Source organism: Erythrolamprus reginae, chromosome 6 (assembly GCF_031021105.1).
Source record: "Erythrolamprus reginae isolate rEryReg1 chromosome 6, rEryReg1.hap1, whole genome shotgun sequence".
Classification (NCBI taxonomy): domain Eukaryota; kingdom Metazoa; phylum Chordata; class Lepidosauria; order Squamata; family Dipsadidae; genus Erythrolamprus; species Erythrolamprus reginae.
Genome location: NC_091955.1, coordinates 44,840,503 through 44,854,825, shown reverse-complemented (window position 1 = coordinate 44,854,825; position 14,323 = coordinate 44,840,503). Strand labels below are relative to the sequence as shown.

At 45.1% G+C, this 14,323-nt stretch overlaps 1 protein-coding gene across 2 annotated transcripts in view; it reads right to left on the bottom strand.

The window, feature by feature from the left end:
• Nucleotides 1-14,323, bottom strand: part of CAND1 (cullin associated and neddylation dissociated 1) — a 63,021-nt gene that overhangs the window by 23,879 nt on the left and 24,819 nt on the right. For both annotated transcript variants that reach the window (XM_070755510.1, XM_070755511.1), the window contains 3 exons: nucleotides 11,121-11,244; nucleotides 9,124-9,380; nucleotides 8,927-9,032 (listed from right to left, as the gene is read on the bottom strand). In XM_070755510.1, the coding sequence (XP_070611611.1) occupies nucleotides 8,927-9,032; nucleotides 9,124-9,380; nucleotides 11,121-11,244 (487 nt within the window). The remainder of the gene's footprint in view (nucleotides 1-8,926; nucleotides 9,033-9,123; nucleotides 9,381-11,120; nucleotides 11,245-14,323) is intronic.

Here is a 14,323-nt window from a genome sequence, read left to right as displayed (position 1 = left end):
CTTATCTGTCTCCATCCAAACAATTTGTAGAGTTTCTCATTTGATTTATTGTAAGTTGAAATGTATACTTATATAAGAAAGAAGAATCTCTCCCTCTTGTGAGGATTCAGTTTTTAGCTAAGTTTGGTATGGACCAAAAAGAAGGGGGAAGTCCTCTGTAACAGAAAGTGGAAAAGTATCAAACTAATCCACATGACATTTAACTCCCTTCAATGTTTAGTAGGTTATACAATGACAGAATTTATGTAAAAGAAAATCATAAGAGCTTTCTGGATTTGGATCAGAGACTCCAGTGCAAGAGAGTATTTGTAGCTCAGGATTAGATTGTGGGGGTCCTTGGTGCTCTTCTTGCAGATATTTCATTGCCAAACTAGGTAACATGATCAATGCTAAAAGGGAATGGATTTGCTTTTATTTTTATATACAAGTGGCTTGCTTTGTCAGTGTTGGTGGGGGTAATCTTGGCGATTTCCTTGATTGGCTATTGTTTACTGTTAGCTTGTTTATCTGCATTGGCAATTTCTTGATTGTATTGTTTACTTCTTGATTGTTGGTCTAACATTAATCTAGGTGTTAATCTCTGCTCACAGGGTGTTGATTGATGATGGGGAGGTGATGGTCTTTTTCCTTTTTGGCTTTTTGATTATCTCTTTTGAGCAGCATGTAGAAGTTATTTATTTCTATGTGCCTGCTGGTGGCTGATTTGTCTGAGTGCCAGGTTTCCAGTTCTCTAGTGGGTTTGGGGGGGTTTTTGGACTTGGCTTGATTTAGGATGGTCACTGTTCCCAATTGATACTATGGTTGAATCTATCCACATGTTGTGAAATTACAGATTTTTCATAATGTCTCCTGACTGCTACTTGGTATTGAGGGATATGCTCTGCTAGTCTTCTGCCTGTTTGTCCTACACAGTGACTCTTACAATCATTAGTGTGTATTGTAGATTATTACTAGGTTTCTTGGGGGAGGGGGGTCGCAGGTGAGTCTTTTTGTTTATTTGGGAAGTTTTGGAGGGCTTTAGTTGATTTGTGTGCTACAGTGATGCCATGTAGTTGTAATAGTCAGTTGTTGGTTTCTGAGATGTTTTTGATGTATCCTTTTTACAGTTTGTTGGATGTACTATAGTAGATTGAGTGGTCAGGCAGTTTTTTATAAAGTTGCCTAGGTATCTATTTTGTTGGAAGATGTTGTATAGATGATCTGTTTCTTTTTTCCAATGTTCAGATTTGCTCTAGTGTGTCTGATCATCTAAAAAGTGTTCTTCCACAGCTTCTCTTGTGGGAGGTTGGGTTTTTATTTTGGTAGTCGAGCACTTGGTTACTTTTAGTACTTTTATGGTAGACTTGTGTTTCTAATTTGCCATCACTGCCTTTACTGATGAGAGTATTCAAGAAAGGTAGTATAGTGGTACCTCTACTTAAGAACTTAATTCGCTCCATGACCAGGTTCTTAAGTAGAACCCATAGGAATCAATGTAAAAGCAAATAATGCGTGCAAACCCATTAGGAAAGAAATAAAAGTTCGGAATTTGGGTGAGAGGAGGAGGAGGAAGAAGAGGAGGAGGACAGTCACTGCCAAAGGAAGAAGGTGAGGTGAGGTGAATTTTAAAAATCCAAAACTTTAAGGCTTTTTTTGTAAAAAAGAGGGACTCTGAGGTGGCGAGGAGTATGCGCCTCCCATACACCCGGCGCAAGGCTGCCTTCCATACACTGCACTAGAGAGAGAAACCCAGGCGGGTGAGAGGGGGGATCCTCCCGCTCCTTTGACCAAAAGGCGGCTGCTGTTGCTACCTGCTTCCTCTTCCTTCCCATGCTGAAGGGCTCCCCTCTCCTCTCGTTCACTTTGTAGCCGGCGCCTTTCCTTCACTGTGGTGACTCCTTGGTTTGGCTGAAGCCGAGTTGATCTGGCTGGAGCGAAGCGCCCCCTTTTGCCTTTCCGTGCCCAGACGCTCCTGGAAGCAACCTTTCGCTGGGTGTATGGGAGGCAGCGCGAGGGAGTCACCACAGCAAAGTGGTTTATTCCCTCTCCAAGTGCCCAGAGAAAGGAAAACGCTCCATTTGTTCTGGGCTGCCAGAGGTTTATTCCTTCTCCAAGCATCCAGAGAAAGGAAAATGCTTCGTTCGCTCTGGACTTCCAAAGCCTGCTTAAGCGTCACTGAAAGACTCCTCTGGCAGCCCAGAAAAGCCCAAGATGGCCGGGATTAAAGAAGGAATGGCAGGAAACTGGGTGGGCCTTCGTGTCGCTCTCAAATTTCCTGGGAAATTTTTCCAGGCTTGGGTTCTTAAATAGAGGCAAAAAAAATCTTGAACACCCAGTTCTTATCTAGAAAAGTTCTTAAGTAGAGGCGTTCTTAGATAGAGGTACCACTGTATTGCTGTTTTCTTCTTCCCTTGTGAATTTTATTCTTTTGAAGATGTTGCTGATAGATTCATGTATTTTCTCTAGTTGGTCCTTTTTTATTAAAGGTGTCATCTATGTGCTAGAGCAATATTTTACATTATTGGTGTGGGAGTGCTGTTGCATTACAGTGTCTGTTAAGTTTAGTTTAGTTTAGTTTATTTAGATTTGTATGCCGCCCCTCTCCGAAGACTCGGGGCGGCTAACAACAATAAAAAACAATGTAACAAATCTAATATTAAAAAGTAATCTAAAAAACCCCAATTTAAGAGACCAATTATACCAACAAACATACCATGTATAAATTCTATAAGCCTAGGGGGAAGGGAGAAAAATTTTTCAATTCCCCCATGCCTGACAACAGAAGTGGGTTTTAAGGAGCTTGCGAAAGGCAAGGAGGGTGGGAGAAACTCTGATATCTGGGGGGAGCTGGTTCCAGAGGGTCGGGGCCACCACAGAAAAGGCTCTTCTCCTGGGTCCCACCAAATGACATTGTTTAGTCAACGGGACCCGGAGAAGGCCAACTCTGTGGGACCTAACCGGTCACTCGGATTCGTGCGGCAGGAGGCGGTCCCGGAGATATTCTGGTCCGGTGCCATGAAGGGCTTTATAGGTCATAACCAACACTTTGAATTGTGACTGGAAACTGATCGGCAACCAATGCAGACTGCGGAGTGTTGGAGTAACATGGGCATGCCTTGGGAAGCCCATGATTGCTCTCGCAGCTGCATTCTGCACGATCTGAAGTTTCCGAACACTTTTCAAAGGTAGCCCCATGTAGAGAGAATTACAGTAGTCGAGCCTCGAGGTGATGAGGGCATGAGTGACTGTGAGCAGTGAGTCCCGGTCCAGATAGGGCCGCAACTGGTGCACCAGGCGAACCTGGGCAAACGCCCCCCTCACCACAGCTGAAAGATGTTTCTCTAAGCTGTGGATCGAGGAGGACGCCCAGGTTGCAGACCCTCTCTGAGGGGGTCAGTAGTTCCCCCCCCAGGGTTATGGACGGACAGATGGGATTGTCCTTGGGAGGCAGAACCCACAGCCACTCCGTCTTATCCGGATTGAGCTTGAGTCTGTTGACACCCATCCAGACCCTAACAGCCTCCAGGCACCGGCACATCACTTCCACTGCTTCGTTGACTGGACATGGGGTGGAGATGTATAACTGGGTATCATCCGCATACTGATGATACCTCACCCCATGCCCCTGGATGATCTCACCCAGCGGTTTCATGTAGATATTAAATAGCAGGGGGGAGAGGACCGCCCCCTGAGTCACCCCACAAGGGAGTAACCTCGAGGTTGACCTCTGGCCCCTCACTAACACCGACTGCGACCAACCGGAGAGGTAGGAGGAGAACCACTGGAGAACAGTGCCTCCCACTCCCAACCCCTACAGTCGGCGCAGAAGGATACCATGGTCGATGATATTGAAAGCCGCTGAGAGGTCAAGAAGCACCAGGACAGAGGACAAGCCCCTGTCCCGGGCCCGCCAGAGATCATCCATCAACATGACCAAAGCAGTTTCCGTGCTCTAGCCGGGCCTGAATGCAGACTGCTGGGGACCTAGATAATCGGCTTCTTACAAGGACCGCTGGAGTTGGAGCGCCACCACCTTCTCGACAACCTTCCCCATAAAGGGAAGGTTGGAGACTGGACGGTACTTATTAAGCACGGCTGGGTCCAGGGAAGGCTTCTTGAGCAGGGGGTGCACAAGCGCCTCTTTATAGGGTGATGGAAAAGACCCCCTCCCCAAGGAAGTGTTGACAATCTCCTGGACCCAGCTCCGTGTCACCTCCCTGCTAGCCGAAACCAGCCAGGAGGGACACGGTTCCAGTAAACAGGTGGCGGAACTCACAGCTCCAATGGCCTTGTCCACTTCATCAGGTATCACCAGATCAAACTCTTCCCAGACAGGTGGACAAGTACATGCCCCAGTCACCTCGACTGACTCGTCAGTCGACTCTGTTTTCCAATTGGAGTCAAGGTCAGCCCAGATCCGAGCGATTTTATCAGCGAAAAACGTGTTAAACTCCTCGGCACTACTCTGCAAGGGCTCCCCAACTCCCCCCTGGCTAAGAAGGGAGCGGGTCACCCTAAATAGAGTGGGCGGGCGGGATTCCGCTGATGCAATCAAGGCGGCATGATACGCGCATCTTGCCGCCTTGAGCGCCACTTTGTAGGTCTTAATGTGAGCTCTTACAAGTGTTTGATCGGATTCGGACCTACTCTTCCTCCATTGCTTCTCCAGACGTCTCTTCTGGCGTTTCAACTCCCAGAGCTCCTCATTGAACCATGGAGCTCTACGGGGTCTAGCGCCACGGAGAGGTCGCAACGGCGCAATTCGGTCCAGAGCCTCTGCTGCAGCCTTGTTGCAGGCCTCAGCCAGAGACTCTGCCGAGCTGTGGACGAGTGTATCTGGAATAACCCCAAGCGCCGTCTGAAAACCTTCTGGATCCATCAGGCGCCTGGGGCGGAACAACCTAATCAGTTCCGCCTCCCTGCGGGGAAGGATTGGAGCCAGGAAGTCAAGCCGCAGTAGAAAATGGTCTGACCATGACAAAGGCAATGCTTCTAAGCCCCTTAGTCTCAGACCATTACTCAGTTGCTCAGAGAGGAATACCATGTCAGATGTGTGCCCTCCCTCGTGAGTCGGACCCTGTACTACTTGGGTCAGGCCCATGGCTGTCATGGTGGCCATGAACTCCTGTGCCAGTCCAGAGGTTTCGCCGAGTGACGGCAGATTGAAGTCCCCCAAGACAATAAGTCTGGGGAACTTCACCGCCAACCTGGCTACCTCCTCAAGTAGCACAGGCAGGGCCTGTGACACGCAGCTGGGAGGCAGGTACGTGAGAAACAGGCCCACCTGAACCCCTAAGTCGAACTTCACAAGGAGGGACTTGCAACCCGCAATCTCTGGAGCAATGAGTCTACGCAGGCCAAGGCTCTCCCTGGCTATAATAGCCACTCTTCCCCCCGTTCCCCGGAGTCGAGGCTGCTGCCATATCTGAAACCCGGCTGGGCAAATTTCAGAGAGAGGAACTCCTCCCTCCGGGCCCAGCCAGGTTTCAGTTACACAAGAATCCTTAAACCCATGCTCCTGAATGTTCCTTTGATTTGTTGATATATTTGTCTGTTAAACTGGAAGTATATAGTTATAGGTTAGTAAAGGTTGTAAGGTCCATAATTATCTGACTTTCAATCCAGGTATATTTGGTTAGGCCTGGTGTGTGTTGTGCAGTAGTGCTGTCACGGATTCCTTTTCCTATTTGAATCTATCGATACGTAGTGTGTGTGTGTGACATCAAATTAGACCATGATTTTATCTTCATACAACTGGATCAAACAGGCAACCAAATCAAATCAAAATTTCAATGACGTTACCAAAAAAGGTCAAATCACTAAATGGCAGATGAAATAGCAGGGGACCTGTCCTTCCATGCTCTATGGGCACCCCAAAACATACAAGCCAGACATACCTCTCCATTCAATTGTATCATTACTACTTACAACATTGTTAAAGAACTGACAAAAATCTTGGACAACTCACAAAGAGAAGTAAATATTCCATCAACTCCCCACTACAGTGCCTCCAAAGAATCAAAGACCTGACTGTAGATGAAGATGAATTTTTCAGCTGTTATTTACAAGACTTCTTCCCATCTCATAAGACCAAAACAACAAAAATTCTCACTTCTTTTATAGATGAGAGTATAAATAGTAGAAACATTTCTCAGGTTTGATTAATACTTCTCAAAAGAACCAATTGGAAAATCTAATATAAAAGAATTCAGTATACTGTATGATATTCTATTGTAGATATTCTATACAGGTAATCCTTGACTTGCAACAATTTATTTAGTGACCATTTGAAGTTACAATGGAACAGAAAAAAGTGACATGACTATTTTTCATACTTATGACTGTTGTAGCATCAGTCATGTTGCTTATGTGATCAAAATTTGGATACTTGGCAACCGGTTCATATTTATGACAATTGAGGTATCCTAGGGTCATGTAATCACTTTTTACAATCTTCTGACAAACAAAGTCATTGGGGAAGCCAAATTAACTTAACAACTTTTGTAATGAATTTAACAACTGTAATGATTCACTTAATAACCGTGGCAAGAAAAGTTGTAAAATGGGGCAAAGCTCACGTAACCAGTGTCTTAGCAACCTAAATTTTGGGCTCAATTGTGGTTTTAAGTTGAATACTTTTACAGAATTCTAAATATACAGTAATACCTCATGATACGAACTTAATTGGTGCAAGGAGGAGGTTCGTAAGACGAAAGGTTCGTAAGACGAAACATTGTTTCCCATAGGAAACAATGTAAAGTCAATTAATCCGTGCAACCAAACCCCCCCCGCAAAAAAACGGCTTTCGGCGGGCTGTTTTAAAAGGTGACAGCCGGCCTGGGGGGCTTCCCAGCACCCCCCCCGAACCTCTCCTCTTCCCAGTTTGCTCTCCATGTGTCCCAAACCTTTCACGGAGGGTTTTCCACCTCTCCTCTTCCCAGTTTGCTCTCCATGTGTCCCCAACCTTTAACGGAGGGTTTTCCACCTCTCCTCTTCCCAGTTTGCTCTCCATGTGTCCTCAACCTTTCACGGAGGGTTATCCACCTCTCCTCTTCCCAGTTTGCTCTCCATGTGTCCTCAACCTTTCACAGAGGGTTTTCCACCTCTCCTCTTGAGGACACATGGAGAGCAAACTGGGAAGAGGAGAGGTGGAAAACCGTCCGTGAAAGGTTGAGGACACATGGAGAGCAAACTGGGAAGAGGAGAGGTGGAAAACCGTCCGTGAAAGGTTGCGGACACATGGAGAGCAAACTGGGAAGAGGAGAGGTGGAAAACCCTCCTTGAAAGGTTGGGGACACATGGAGAGCAAACTGGGAAGAGGAGAGGTGGAAAACCCTCCGTTAAAGGTTGAGGACACATGGAGAGCAAACTGGGAAGAGGAGAGGTGGAAAACCCTCCGTGAAAGGTTGAGGACACATGGAGAGCAAACTGGGAAGAGGAGAGGTGGAAAACCCTCCGTGAAAGGTTGAGGAAACATGGAGAGCAAACTGGGAAGAGGAGAGGTGGAAACCCCTCCGTGAAAGGTTGAGGACACATGGAGAGCAAACTGGGAAGAGGAGAGGTGGAAAACCCTCCGTGAAAGGTTGGGGACACATGGAGAGCAAACTGGGAAGAGGAGAGGTGGAAAACCCTCCGTGAAAGGTTGGGGACACATGGAGAGCAAACTGGGAAGAGGAGAGGTGGAAAACCCTCCGTGAAAGGTTGAGGACACATGGAGAGCAAACTGGGAAGAGGAGAGGTGGAAAACCCTCCGTGAAAGGTTGGGGACACATGGAGAGCAAACTGGGAAGAGGAGAGGTGGAAAACCCTCCGTGAAAGGTTGGGGACACATGGAGAGCAAACTGGGAAGAGGAGAGGTGGAAAACCCTCCGTGAAAGGTTGGGGACACATGGAGAGCAAACTGGGAAGAGGAGAGGTGGAAAACCCTCCGTGAAAGGTTGGGGACACATGGAGAGCAAACTGGGAAGAGGAGAGGTGGAAAACCCTCCGTGAAAGGTTGGGGACACATGGAGAGCAAACTGGGAAGAGGAGAGGTGGAAAACCCTCCGTGAAAGGTTGAGGACACATGGAGAGCAAACTGGGAAGAGGAGAGGTGGAAAACCCTCCGTGAAAGGTTGGGGACACATGGAGAGCAAACTGGGAAGAGGAGAGGTGGAAAACCCTCCGTGAAAGGTTGGGGACACATGGAGAGCAAACTGGGAAGAGGAGAGGTGGAAAACCCTCCGTGAAAGGTTGGGGACACATGGAGAGCAAACTGGGAAGAGGAGAGGTGGAAAACCCTCCGTGAAAGGTTGGGGACACATGGAGAGCAAACTGGGAAGAGGAGAGGTGGAAAACCCTCCGTGAAAGGTTGAGGACACATGGAGAGCAAACCGCTTTCGGAGACTGCTGGGGAGCTGCTCGGCTGTTTTAACAGGTGACAGCCGGGCTGGGGAGCTTCCCAGCAACCTCCCGAAGCCAACCCGGAAGTTCGGGTTTGGCGTTCGTAACATGAAAAAAGTTCGTAAGAAGAGGCAAATTTTTTCTGAACCAAGGGTTCGTATCTCGAGTTGTTCGTAAGACGAGGGGTTCGTATCTTGAGGTACCACTGTATATCACATAACCTGCTTAATATATAATATAAGTATTTTATGTTAGATTTTTCCAATTGGTACTTTTGAGAAGTGCAAATTTTAAGTCACAGTACATCTCAAGCACCAGATAAGCAATACCCTATTAATTTGCATGGACATGTTAAGAAGACAGTATTTTGAAATAGTTATATTATTTATCTTACAAAAATAATTCAGAATTAGTAAAAGAACAAGGAATAAATTTTAGTTCAATGGCAAACACTGGAAAGACTTCATGATTTCACAAGAAAATAACTTTTTTCTGTGGCTCTACAATTTTTTTTCATAGCATATAAGTAGCGAAGAAAAATCAAATAAAGCACTGAATACCTTACCTCCTAACAAAAGATTCAAATGCTTGAATGCAATATTCTCGAAGTTCATCATCATCTATGTTACAAAACTTTACTACTAAAGGGATAATTTTCTCAAGATATTCACCTGATGTCAGAAAAAAAATTATATAATTATGAAATGTTTAACACTTTACATGAACATGAGAAAAACTGCAGTACTGTATAAATTCATTTACCTATTCTATGACCTGCTTGTCTACTGATGGCAGCAATACATTGTATATAAGTTCTTGTTGTTGACATGGAATCATTTTTTGATAGCTCGGTCAAGAGATGTTCAATGAGATCCACAAACACTATGTTACCACAGCTCATAACAAGATGACCAAGAGCAATGATTGTTCTTTTTCTCACAGCAAGCCTTGGACTAGTTAGCTGAGGAAGCAGACATGTCAAAATAGAAGGATGGAAGTTCACAAGCAGTCCTCCTTGCCTTAAAACATTAAAAAAACAGTATCAATACAACAAATTATATTGTCAAGGCATTTTTGAAATAGACAAACATGAATAGGGCAGTTTGCAGAAATACAGTGATCCCTCGATTAGCACGGTCTCGATTAGCGCGAAACGCTGCAACGCGGTTTTTCAAAAAATATTAATTAAAAAAATAAAATATTAAAAAATAAAAAATAAGTCCACGCTAGTTCTCTCTCTCTTTCTCTCCCTGTTGCCGGCGTGGTATATGAGAGAGAAAGAGAGAGGCAGAGGTCGGGCGCATTACCGGGAGGTGGAGGCGGCGTGGGGATGCTGGGTGCCGGGGACACCGAGGAGGGGTTCCCTGAATGGAGACCGCCGGCCGCTCAATCGGGCCGGCAGGGAACAGAATGGAGCCTTCCGCGGCGGGGCTGGTAAGGGGGGGAGCCGAGGGGGGAGCCGAGCCCAGCCCCGTGGCATTCGCTTTCCTCCCGCCCGCAGCCGACTGATCGTGGGCTCCTTCGCAACCTCGGAGAGCTTCCTGGTTTTCGTGAGCTTTCATGCCCTGGAAGCTCTCCGAGGTTGCGAAGGAGCCCACGATCAGTCTCGGCTGCGGGTGGGAGGAAGGCGAATCCCCCGTGGGCTCCGTTACATCTTCCGCTGCCAGCCAGGCCATGCTGGCGGCAGCGGAACAATCGCCTTCCTCCCGCCCGCAGCCGACTGACCGTGGGCTCCTTCCCGAGCTCCCTTCCTGAGCCTCCCGTTTTCTCTCCCCCCCCTCGCCCCTTCGCCTCCCTGTGTTCCTAGGAGAAGTGCTGGGGATTGAGGCAAGACAGACCTTCTGCTTCTCACCAGCACTTCTCCTAGGAACACAGGGGGGCGAAGGGGCGAGGGGGCGGAGAGAGAACGGGAAGCTCAGCATTCCGTCAGCCGCAGCGCTGGCTGTCAACTTTTCTTTTTAAAACTGGGCAGGAGCTGACTTGCCTCCCCAGTGCTAAAAAGAAAAGTTGACAGCCAGCGCTGCGACTGACGGAATGCTGAGTCTCCCGTTCTCCCCCCCCCCACCTCGCCCCTTCCGGTTTCGGCGTTCGGCAACGGAGTCCGGCGCTGGGGCCATGCGGGGCCGCTCATCCAGGGGGGCGTGGACTGGCAAGTCGCCCTCCTTTCTCTTTCTTTCTCTCTCTTATACCACACCGGTAACAGGGAGAGAAAGAGAGAGAGCGGAGGGCACCTTGCCGGTCCACGCCCCCCTAGATGAGCGGCTCCGCATGGCCCCAGCGCCGCCCAGGCAAAGGGGAAACCCCAAGATCGCTTGCCGCTTGCCGTATTGCAGCAAAGGAGGCGAAGCAAGGCTCCAAGCTGCAATACGGCAAGCGGCAAGCGATCTTGGGGTTTCCCCTTTGCCTGGGCGGCGGGAAGACCAAGGGAAGGTTCCTTCAGCCGCCCAACACCTGATCCGCTCCGCGGCAACGGGGAAACCCCATCTTCGGCTCCTCGCTGCTTCCGCGCTGCGGAGCAGATCAGCTGTTGAGCGGCTGAAGGAACCTTCCCTTGGTCTTCCCCGCCGCCCACACGCAAACTCCACCATCTGCGCATGTGCGGCCATGAAAAAAATGGCGCACATGTGCAGATGGTGTTTTTACTTCCGCATCCAGTATAACGCGGAAATCGGTTAGCGCGGGAGGTCTTGGAACGTAACCCCCGCGCTAACCGAGGGATCACTGTACTGCCTAAGAGTGTCTTTAATGCATATGCTTACCTATTCAACATGTCAGCCATGATGTCCAAAGCCTCTAACTGAACAGACACATCTTCTTGTTTTGCAATAGCACTAGTAAGTCGCCCAGTAATTTTTTTACAAACATTAGCTGCTAATGCAGAGCCTGAAAATCAATGTAATATCAGGAAAATTAAACTAGTAATTATTGGTAAATATTTGTACTATTTCCAAAATGAAAAGCTACTCATTTTGTAATACATGTAATTGGTTAAATTATACAACAAATCTAGAAAGTTATAATCAGAAGTGCACAGCACGCAAAGCAACAAACCACAAGCAAAAGTGACTGGAATTTATACACAACTTCTTACTTAAACTTCCAGTTATAATTCAGATCTTTTTGAGAATGATCTAGGAAAAGAATATTAGAATACCATGCTGGTAAAACTAAGTTCCACCATGTACAAATTATTTTACAAACTAGACCAGATAAAAAACTATTAGATATTTCTTCCCTCCTGTTCCCCATTCCTAGATTATTTGTTCTTTTGAATACATTAAAAATAACACTATACTTAATGTCAAAAGCAAGAGAATTACGGTATCATACAAATTAAATTTACAAATGAGTTATAAATTGTAAATATATGGAACTACATAAGTGAGCCATTTACAGGAGTGGACAAAAAAATGGAAACAGCTTGAAAAATCATCAAAATATCTTTTAATATGGTGTTGATCCACCTTTTCTGGCAAATACAGCCTCAATTCTCCGAGGTATTGATTCATACAAATTGTGAATTGTTTCCAAAGAAATTTAGCCCATTCTTCAGTTAAAGCACCCTCCAGTTCTTTTAGAGACAGTGGTGGTAGAAATCGACTTCCTATTTGAATCTCTAAAATCGACCATAAATGTCCAATAATGTTGAGGTCTGGTGATTGTGGTGGCCAGATGAGATGCTGACCTTCATTAGAATGTTCCTCGTGCCATTCTTTAACAATTCTTGCTCTATGGATTGGTGCATTATCATCTTGAAAGATGGCATCCCCCTCTGGAAACAGTTCTTGAACCATAGGATGAATTTGTTTGGCCAAAATTTCTAAATAGTGATGGCTGTTAATTCTTCCATGAAGGGGAAATACTAATAACTAAAGATATAAGTGCCAAAGGCCACTGCAACAACATCGCTAAGAAGGCCTCAAGAGTTGTTAATCTAATCCTACGTAGCTTCTGCTCTGGCAATCTCACACTACTTACCAGAGCTTACAAAACTTTTGCCAGACCCATCCTTGAATACAGCTCATCTGTTTGGAACCCATATCACATCTCAGACATTAACACCCTTGAAAATGTCCAAAGATACTTCACCAGAAGAGCCCTTCACTCCTCCACTCGAAATAGAATACCCTACGAGACTAGACTTTCAATCCTGGGCCTAGAAAGTTTAGAACTAAGATGCCTTAAACAAGATCTAAGTATTGCCCACAAGATCATATGCTGCAACGTCCTGCCTGTCGGCGACTACTTTAGCTTCAACCACAACAACACACGAGCACACAACAGATTTAAACTTAATATTAACCGCTCCAAACTTGACTGTAAGAAATGTGACTTTAGTAACCGAGTTGTCGAAGCGTGGAACTCATTACCAGACTCCATAGTGTCATCCCCAAACCCCCAACACTTTACCCTTAGATTGACCTATCCAGATTCCTAAGAGGTCAGTAAGGGGCGAGTACAAGTGCACTAGAGTGCCTTCTGTCCCCTGTCCTATTGCTCTCCTATATCTCCTATACCTTTCTTCTATTCCTATATCTCTTCTTCTATTCTTTCATTGATATGTTCTGTTACTATATCTTCTTTTCTATTATTTCTTAGATATAATTTACTATGAGTATCTCCTCTATAACTTTCATCATGTATTTTACTATGTGTATACAGTGGTCCCTCGATTTTCGCGGGTTCAAACTTTGCGAAACGGCTATACTACGGTTTTTCAAAAATATTAATTAAAAAATACTTTGCGGGTTTTTTCCCTATACCACGGTTTTTCCCGCCCGATGATGTCATACGTCATCGCCAAACTTTTGTCCACCTTTAATAAATATTTTTTTTAATAAACTTTAATAAATAAACATGGTAATAATCTAAATGGTTGCTAAGGGAATGAGAAATTGCAGTTTAGGGGTTTAAAGTGTTAAGGGAAGGCTTGTGATACTGTTCATAGCCAAAAATAATGCATTTACTTCCGCATCTCTACTTCGCGGAAATTTGACTTTCGCGGGCGGTCTCAGAACGCATCCACCGCGAAAATCGAGGGAACACTGAATAGATATATACCCACTAAACCCCCATTGTGTATTGGACAAAATAAATAAATAAATAAATTTCTAGAAGGTTATAACTAATTTCCTTAAATTTCTGTAAAAAAAGAGGTAGTTTTAAAAAACATATCAAATAAAAGAATTTTAAAAAACATTAAAATATGTCACGTTTTTGATTGTTTTGAACATGTTCAAACATTATGATGCCAAATAGTCAAGTGTTTCCATTTTTTTGTCCACGCCCTGTATTCTCAGAAGCAGTGATACTTTTGCAATATTAATATTCACTATTAATTGTCATAATGGCTCATATTGGGATACTGAGATAAATAAAAAGTTGCTGGTAAAGACAATTTAGATGCACTATTATAGACTGCTCTGTGTGAAATTCAATGTCACATTGTACCACTCACAAATATGTCACACAGTTCAGGCAGAGTTTGTTATTAAAAATGAGTTGCGTTATAATAAAGTTTGCATCATAAATCCTAGGCCATGCTGCACAATACAGCTGTGTCACATAATACCATACAGATAATATTAATCAAGGACCAAAATATCTATCAGCTTTATTTTTTGAAGTCTTCCTGTTTCCTTTCTTGAAACACATAAAATCCAAGCTGGAAATTAAAACAGCAGAATAAAGATACAGTGTTCCCTCGATTTTCGCGGGTTCGAACTTCGCGAATAGCCTATACCACGGTTTTTCAAAAAATATTAATTAAAAAATACTTCACGGTTTTTTCCCCTATACCACGGTTTTTCCCACACAATGATGTCATACGTCATTGCCAAACTAATAATTTTTGCAAATAAATAACAAAAAAAAATTATTGTTAATAAATAATTATGTTTATAAATATCAGGATCACTAAGCGTCTTATTCAATGGTGAGTACCAGTAATAATGGTGAGTAA